The 9150-nt window shown below is 60.6% G+C and overlaps 1 protein-coding gene across 2 annotated transcripts in view; it reads right to left on the bottom strand.

The window, feature by feature from the left end:
* The window catches only part of IFITM10 (interferon induced transmembrane protein 10), a gene marked incomplete at both ends in the record, with an annotated part of 17956 nt that extends 9022 nt beyond the window's left edge, over positions 1-8934 (bottom strand). Inside the window, one exon of one of the 2 annotated variants that reach the window (XM_080719778.1) lies at positions 8692-8934. In XM_080719778.1, coding sequence (XP_080575904.1) covers positions 8692-8934 — 243 coding nt within the window. The remainder of the gene's footprint in view (positions 1-8691) is intronic. The other variant, XM_080719779.1, reaches the window with a different exon arrangement.
* Between the last annotated feature and the right edge of the window lie 216 nt (positions 8935-9150).

Genomic DNA, 9150 nt, shown 5'->3' with positions numbered 1-9150 from the left:
GGAGGCAGACAGCAAATACAGAGCCGGGCTGGCGGCGCACGCCGTCATCCCAGCACTCGGGAGGCTGAGACAGGAGGATCGCGGTTCACGGCCAGCCTCAGCTACTTAGTGAGGCCCTCTGCAACTCAGTGAGACCCTGCTTCAAAAATAAAAAGATTAAGGCCAGGCATGGTGGCGCACGCTTGTAATCCCCGCGCTTGGGAGGCGGAGACAGGAGGATCGCTCAGGTTCGAAGTCAGTCGCGCTGGCTTAAGAGACCCTGTTTCCAAAAATAAAATAGGTCTGGGAGTGTAGCCCAGAGGTAGAAGGGCTTCCAGAACCCCAGTACCACCAAAAATAAATAAATAAAAAGATTAAAAAAAAATAGGGCCGGGGGTGTGGCTCGGAGGTAGAATGCCCCTGGGCTCCATCCCCAGTACTGCAAACAAAAAATACAAAAACAAAAACAAATTGTCTGCCATCCCTCTGTACCTGTAGGTTCCACATCTGCAGGATCAACCACCTTCGGTTTGGAATATTTGAGAGTAAAACCGAGTCTGACAGGACGTGTGCAGACTTCTTGGTCATCGAGCCCTAAGTGACAGTCTAAGGAGGATTGGCGCGGCACTCCCGCCTCCTTAGCTATGACAAGTGAGCTGAAGGTGGCATAGAGAGCTGAAGATCGCAGGTTCAAGGCCAGCCTCAGCCACTTAGGAGGACAGCCTCAGGGATTTAACAAGGCCTTGTTCCAAAACAAAAAATCAGTTAGGGCTGGGGGTAGAGCTCAGAAGCAGAGCGCCCCGGGTTCAATCCCCAGTCACTCTCACACACACACACACACACACACACACACACACACACACACACGGGAGGATAGGTTATTCGTAAACACTATGCCATTTCATTTAAGGAACTTTAGCATCCTCAGAGTTTGGTGTCTGGGGAGGGGGCAGGGACCGATCCCCCCGGATTCTGGGGATCACCTGTACGCATAAATGACGAGATTTTAGAGTTCCAGGCCTCGGCTCCCGGAACAGCCTCCCCTGGGCCTTCGAGCCTCCTCTCCACACAGCAGCAAGAGCGGTCCCTCCTCCTGTCCGGAGGCCGCGACTCAGGGGCCGTCTGCTTAGAATTCTTCAAGGAACGCTCACGTCACTCAGAGTCAACGCTGGCATCCTCACTGTGTTCACAGAGGCCCTGGCCCGCCCCCGGTCATCCTGCAGGCCCCTCGTGCCACACCAGCTACACACCCGACCTGGACTCGGAGCTTCGGCCCCGCCTCACATCCTCCTGGACTCCTCTTCACACTCACGGGCGGCTCTGCCAGAATGACGTCTGGCACACCGGAAAGGAGGACGCCTCCCACCAGAGAGGACGTCGCTGCCCGCCCTCTACCCGCCGCCCCTCGGCCACGCCTCATTTACGCTCTCGCTTTATTTGTGGGCTGGGATTGAACCCAGGAGCCATCTGCTTCTGAGCTTTTTGATTTTTGTTTTGAGATAGGGTCTCGCTAGGTCGCTGAACGTCTTGCTAACGGCGTGGTGGGCCGTGACCCCGAGGCCCTGCAGGGGCAGCCTCCTAGGGAGGTCATGTTCTTCCTTCTTCTTCGTCCTCCCTGGTTGGCATCAGGGCCTGACCTAAGACTGTAGCTCCGCTGTTGTTCGACTTCCCTGTCGTGCGGGCCGCGCGCTGCCTGCCACGGATCAGCCATATTCGCCGCACGCGTGGCGAATGGAGAAATATCAGAGGGTGACTGGCGAGTTTGCAGGGACTGATGCTGCGGGGATGGCTGGAAGGCCTGGGATGCTGGACGGCCACATCGCCGGAGTGGAGAGGGAGGAGGAGCAGGACACACAGTTAGCACCATGAAGCTGTACCCGGGTGCACACATGCTCATCCACCGTGCACAGCTGGAGAGACACGTGCACGTGTGGAGGAGGCAGAGAGACAAACAGATCCATGACGGACGTGTGCATAAGCAAGACAGAGGAAATGGTGGTGGACGGGGTAGCGATGCCACGTGGGGAGAGGGATTGGCGGAGGCCGAGGTGTGGGTGGGATGGGTAAAGGGGTAGAAGAGAAAGAGGGGGAGGCGAGAGCGTGGGTGGGTGGATGGAGCAGGAGAAGGAAGCGGGCCCACGGCTGGGCTGCGGCGGCCGTAGCTGGGTCAACGCGGAGGCTCAGAAGGAGAAAGGGTGCAGAGGTCCGTTTGCATCAACTGTGGATGCACACTGCGGGTGGTGCCTCTGGAGAGGTGAAAGAGGGAGAGGGAGGAGAGGAGAAAGGAAGGCAGGAGCAGCGGGAGGAAGGCTGGTCGGAGGGACGTCGGCTGGGGAGAGGGGATGCCGGGACAAGTTGCTGGATTCATGTACTGGTGGCGGGCGTGTGTCTAGGGCCGTGGAGAGGGTAAACGGGGTGAAACTGGAACAGAGAAGTCTGAGTGTGTGAAATGCCGGTGCTCACACCAACAGGGAGGGCACACGGATAGCATGGCGTGTATTAACCTCTCTCCACGCTGGGAGGCACGCACACCCCCATTGGGACAGGCAGAAGCCGAAGCCTAGACACTAGGCTTATTAGTATTAGCTACTTACTCCAGGCCTCACAGCTAGTGGGTGGGCGGCCAGGACAAGCGCACGCCCTGGAGCCACTGGGCCAGGGGCCAGGTGGGAAAGATGGGTGGAAGAGGAGGAGAGGAGGAGGGAGGGAAGGGGGGCCGGGTGGAGGGGTGATCACGGGCGCAGTAACTGGAGAGGGACTAGGAAGGCAGGACGGGCGGACCATGAGGTCTCTTGGTTGGATAGCGGGTGGGCCCACAGGCCATGTGTTGATGCAGAGGGGTGCCTGGTGCATCCATGGAAGATTCAGGGAAAAGAAGGGGCTCGGGAGGGAGGCTGGCAGGAAGGAAGGCAGCGAGATGGACGAGAGTCCTGATGAAAGCCCAGGCAAGCGTGTGGACAGGCAGGACGATGGGCGAGGTCGTAGCCATGGTGAGGACGGGTGGAGGGGTGGGTGGACAGATGGAGGGGTTCAGCCGGGTAGGAGGGAGGGAGACAAATGTGGGGGGAGACAAACGCGGGTGCAGGAAGGGCCATCTATGTGGGGGAAGGAGAAGGAAGGGAAACAGGGAAAGTGGCAGGCAGAGGGCACCGGCCGCTGGGCTGAGGGAGACGAGAGGCGCAGGGCGGCGAGGGTGACGGCGAGCGTGACGGCGAGCGTGGAGAAGGGCGCCCGACGGACGGATGGGGTGCTGCCGCTCAGTGAGAGGAGCCGCAGGAAGGAGGGGGCTGAGCGGCCTGCAGGACCAACGCTCTGGTCCAAGGATGATGGACGGCTGAGTGTGGACAGGGAGGCCTGGTGAGCGGGGCAGGGACGCTACGGGGAGGAGCCGCCCAGTGGGCGGGACACAGGGTAGAATTAGCAATAAGAGCCAGGAAGGAGATGCACGGGGAAGGGAGAGGAAACCCACCGAAACTCCAGGAGGCTCCATGAACGCCCCTCTTCCCTCCCCAAGCCTGAGTGCCTCCAGGCTACATTTTTACGGAGCCCTGGACTCTTAGAGGACTGTGAGGAGCCCGGTGATTAATGTCAACACCGCGTGATGTGCAAAGTGCCCGTTGGGTAGACGCGCTGGAGACCCCCGAAGGGCGCTTCCCTTCTCCCTCCAGTGTGCCTCCGGCTCTATTGCTTGTTACACTTGAAGCAGGGTCTTGCTAAGGTGTTGAGGCTGGCCTCGAACCTGAGGTCCTCCTGTGTCTCAGCCTCCCAAGTACTGGGATTACAGGCATGCGCCACCAGCCCCGGTCTTTGCTTCCTTCGGTGTCGGTTTGTACGTCTTTTGACATACCCTAAAGACCCTCCCTATGGCGTGAGAGAACCTGCCAGGCCGAGTCGAGCTCTTTTCTCCCGTCTGGGGGAATTCCTTGGACCCCTATCTGGTGACATTTCAGGATGTAACAGGTGTTCCTGTCTTGGGTTTCTTTATGACCTTGCAGCTCAGCTAGCAGGTGGCTAGTTTTAAAACTAACATCTTTCTTCTCCTTCTCCCACTGTTAATGAGTAGCATGTTCTTATCAGTTTACTGACTACAGGAATGAAGAGCTCAAGGCCAGCGAGTCCAGGGGCTAGCTCGAGGCCAGCGAGTCCAGGGGCTAGCTCGAGGCCAGCGAGTCCAGGGGCTAGCTCGAGGCCAGCGAGTCCAGGGGCTAGCTCGAGGCCAGCGAGTCCAGGGGCTAGCTCGAGGCCAGCGAGTCCAGGGGCTAGCTCGAGGCCAGCGAGTCCAGGGGCTAGCTCGAGGCCAGCGAGTCCAGGGGCTAGCTCGAGGCCAGCGAGTCCAGGGGCTAGCTCGAGGCCAGCGAGTCCAGGGGCTAGCTCGAGGCCAGCGAGTCCAGGGGCTAGCTCAAGGCCAAGTTCACGGACTTTTTCTCATTTGTGAGCAAATCAGTGTAATTTGTTTTGCCTCCTTCCCCAAAGTTTGTTCCAATTACTTGATTTGGCAAATCGGGGCAAATATAAAATTATCCTTTACAGACTGATGTGTTAAGGCTCTGGGGGATGGGAGGGGAGAGTGAGAGAGGGAGAAACTCGTGAACAATTGTATAATTGTACGTAAAGGCAGATGTGGGTTGGGTAGATATTTTTTTTTTCCCGGTATTGGGGATGGAACCCAGGAGCATTCTACCTCCGAGCTACATTCCTAGCCCTATTTTCTATTCTTTATTTTGAAACGGGGTCTCACTAAGTTGCGGAGGGCCTAAGTAGCTGAGGCTGTCGTGAACAGAACAGCAATCCTCCTGTCTCAGCCTCCCTAGTACTGGGATTACAAGCGTGCGCCTCCACACCCAGCCTGAGTGGCTACTTGGATGGACTGAAGGGAATGGAGAATAGCTGGGTGTATAGTCACACACGTTAGTGACGGGGCAAGGCTCTGAGAGATGTGCCATTAGGTGGCTTCACCGTGTGCTAATGCTGCAGAGTGTGAAGTGACCAAGATGACCGCGCTGTCACTTGGCGACACGGTCCTAATGAGAACGACGCTGTAGCTCGAAGCCTTATGACTGCGGGGGGTGGTAGACGTGGGTGGGTGGCGAGTGATGGATGGGCAGGTGGGTGAACAGGTAGGCAGATGGGTGGTGGGTGGCAGAATGGGAAGATGATGGATGGGTGGTATGTGGGTGGCTGTCCGGTGGCTGGCTGGCTGGTAGTTTGATGGGTGGATGGGTGGTGGGTGGGCAGGAAGATAGATGGACGGGGGGGTGGACTGGTGGATGGATGGGTGGGTGGGTGGCTGGTGGGTGGGAGGACAGCTGGATGATGTTGATTTTCGGGTACAAGTAGACAGATATGCACACAGCGTCCTCCCTCTTACTCTTCTTCATGACCTCCCTGTCCCTGAGAAGCCCTCGGCCTCTGGGATCAAGCAGCGGTGACATCCTGGCCGCATCTGCTCCCTCGCTGCCCTCTGCCCCACCTGGGCGGCCACACTGGCCCTCACCCTCTGCCTCCTGGCTTTCCCTGCCCATTCCTGGGCTGGCTGTAGACGACAGAGCCCTGGTCACATCTTTGTCTTAAGTTTCCCACATGATGGACTCCAGAGCCACCACATGTGTCTGCAGCCTGGCTCCCCGGGACCACCTCCCGCCACCCGCAGAGGACCAGGCCTCAGGACCCGCAAACGCGCCACCTTCTCCACTCAGCCCCTGCTCTTTTCTCTGTCTGGAAGTCTTCCCCTCCCTGACCCCCTCCAAGGCCCAGTGAGAATGAACACCACCTCCTCCCAGAGGTCTCCTGCCCCTGCCTGGCCCCGAGTTGGGGGCAAAGTTGTCATTTCTGGGGGTGCTTGAGACTCTGACTTCACCCCACCCCATGGCCTAGGTCCATTTGACCAACACAGGTGGGCAGATGTCACCGGGACGGGAGGGGCTTGCAGGCTCTGCAGCCGAGAGCCCGACCTCACAAAAGCTCCCAGGCCGAGGGAAGGGCCCGCACCAGCCAAGGTGTGTGCTCGGCTCCCAGCACACCGCGGACCGAGAGAAGCAGGCCGGGGCCTGGACACCAGGATGAGAAGCTGGGCACCCTCCCGCGTGGGAGGGCGTGGGCACCAGGATGAGAAGCTGGGCACCCTCCCACGTGGGAGGGCGTGGGCACCAGGATGAGAAGCTGGGCACCCTCCCGCGTGGGAGGGCCTGGGCACCAGGATGAGAAGCTGGGCACCCTCCCGCATGGGAGGGCGTGGGCACCAGGATGAGAAGCTGGGCACCAGGATGAGAAGCTGGGCACCCTCCCGCGTGGGAGGGCGTGGGCACCAGGATGAGAAGCTGGGCACCCTCCCGCATGGGAGGGCCTGGGCACCAGGATGAGAAGCTGGGCACCCTCCCGCGTGGGAGGGCCTGGGCACCAGGAGGCACCAAGTGACCGTGACATGAATGGAGAATTGAGGTTCTGTAGCTCGCCCTTCCCAAGGCACGCGGCTGAGCAAAGTCAGGCCTCAGCCTCAGCACTGGGACCCGGCCTGTGTGGCGCTGAGCGGGCCACGTGGGCAGAGGGACAGACAGGGACACCGTCAGCCTGCCAGCCTTGGCCTGGCAAGCTGCTCTCAGTACTGGCTTAAACAGTGCTTTGATTTGTTTTGTAAACAGATGAGGGCACATGGGCTCAGGAAGCCCGGATGACTAGTCAATCTCCCAAAGGAGACTTAAGCCAGGACCCCCTGACCCCAGCCGTCCCTGTCCTTGAAAGGACCCAGGACTGGCCATGTGATCAGAGGACGCACGGCCAGGCGGGCCAGTTCCCAGGCACAGGCAGCCAGACAGCCCCCTCCTCCACCCTCACCCCACCGCGAGATGGTAGCTCACCTGCGCCCCCAGCCCCGGAAGCCCCAGAGCATTCCCTCCTTCTCCAGCTCCCTGCAAGGACCAGGCAGGACTGAGAGCCCCCTCTGCTCCTCCAGAAGACCAACCGCATGCCGCTCCTGCTCCGGCAGAAGCCCAGCACCAGCCCGAAATGCCTGACCTACCTGCAACCTGCACCAGATGGACCTGCCCCGAGCCAGCCAGCCGGCCGGCTGCAGCCTGAGCCAAGGGGGAGGAGGGGACACTTCCGCCAGGGCCCAGTCCGCAGGCCACCGGCACCAAGAGGGAACCGGCTGAGCCTCAGCGGCCCAGCCAGCACGCCCGCTGGCTGGCACTGGCCCAGGAGCAGAGCAGAGGGGCTGAGGGCTGAGCCAGTTCCTACGACCTGCGCACACACACACACACACACACACACACACACACACACACACGTATTGCACTCACATAGATAAATGTGACACATGAACATTTGCTCACACAGCTACAATCACATGCACACATGTGTTCGTGGATGCACACACTCATGTGTGATTACACTCGGGACCCTCAAGCTCATGGGTACACGCATTTGCACATATACTCACACACAATTATACTCATGTGCACATTCCCTTACACACCTGCCCACGGTAGATGCACAGACTCAGATACATGCAGTTACACTCACATACTCACAAGGCCATGCTCACGGTCACACAGACCCTCATATACACACGTGCACACATGTTCACTCTGAATCCTGCCCACTTGCACACATGCGATTCACTCTCACCTGATGGACACACACACTCACCCAATAAATGTAGTCACACACACTCGCACATGTGCACTCACCCACTCTGTCTCACACACACTTCCACACGCATGCTAGGACACACGGGTCCCGCCATGTGGACCCCAGGGCCCGGAGCACAGGGCCAGATGACAGTGGCGATGGCGGTGCTGAGGACGAACGGGAGAGACGGGACGCGGGTAGCCTGGCCTGTGATGTGGCGCTCAGAGGCCACCAGAGGCACAGCTGTCCCGTGTCCTTCCTCCGGGTCAGCCCTGCATCTCTCCCCACCACCGCCCGCCCCGCCTCGCTGGGCAGCTGGGAAGTGGAACGCATCTGGCTTCGGCCATTCAAGCCTGGGCTCTGGGAAGCGAAGAGCTGGCCCAGAGCGAGCCAGCCCCCTTCCTGGAGCGGCGGGAGGGGGGCACCCTGCTGGCTGGGTTCCTGGCCCAGGGCACCCCTGCAAGGGCATCCATCACAGCCTCCGTAGCCGCGATCCATCCTTCCTCTCACTGCGCCGGGGATGGGGTCTCATGGGCCTGCCTGCCTGCTCTGCTCCATGCCGGCTCTCTCTCAGCGCCAAGGAGCTCTGGGCTCAGGGAGAGGTGGTGCACGGGTCCTGCTTCCTGCTCTGCTTCTGGGGTGCCCTGGCCCGGCTGAGTGTGCACAAGTGCCTGGCACTGGGGGCTTCGGTGAGGCCTGCCGGAGCCCTGACATCACCCTGCTGCTCTTTCAACAGGTGCGGGGTTCCGAGCTCTCTGGCACCACCCCAGTTTACCTGGGGGTGCCTGCAGGCCAGGCCAAATTCCATGCCCCTGACCAGAAGACAGGACCCTGAGCCCCGAGTCCCCTCTCCCCACGTTCAGCTAAGCTAGCTGGGCGGGACTCTGATGATCCTGAGACCTTCAGGAGGCTTTCTCAGCTCAGGAAAGTGAAGGCAGCCCCTGGCCAACACCTCGCCTCTCTGGGTCCCAGGAGCAGAGCCGTGGCCCGCTCCGTTCCCGGCCTGCACCTGCCAGGCTGGGGCTCTAGAGGGGGTCGTGGGTCCCTGCAGCCCCCGCCCCCCTCCGCCCGCGGCGCCCGGCTCACTTTGAGGGAGTAGGCCAAGGCGATGAAGCCCAGGCAGCAGAAGTTGAGGTAGACGAAGTTGAAGATGGACCACAGGTAGTAGTCGTTCACCTCCGTGGTGTCCGGGCAGACCTCGATGACCGTCGCGGGGTTCGTCATGGTCTTCTTCTCTGCGAGGTGCTTGCAGGCGGGCGGGATGCCGGGCGCCCGCAAGCTGTCGGTCTTGCTGCTCTTGGACTCCATGGGGAAGAGAGTGGGAGCCATGGGGGGCGAGGCAGAGGGCTCAGGGGCCGGGGCCGCTGGAGCCTGCAGGGCGGGGGGCTTAGGCACGCAGGCGAAGCAGCCCTTGGGCGAACCCACCGGGGGCCTGGGGATCCAGAAGGCCCCGTCCAGGGGAACGCGGGCTTCCTGGGTGCCGTCCGTGGTGCTGGCAAGGTCTCCCAGCGGGGCTGGGCACTGGCCGGGGCCCTGGGCCTGCCT

The sequence above is a fragment of the Muscardinus avellanarius genome, assembly GCF_963383645.1.
Source record: "Muscardinus avellanarius genome assembly, chromosome: 1".
Lineage (NCBI taxonomy): Eukaryota > Metazoa > Chordata > Mammalia > Rodentia > Gliridae > Muscardinus > Muscardinus avellanarius.
The sequence above is the reverse complement of the archived record's forward strand: the minus strand, read 5'-3'. Positions and strand labels throughout refer to the sequence as shown.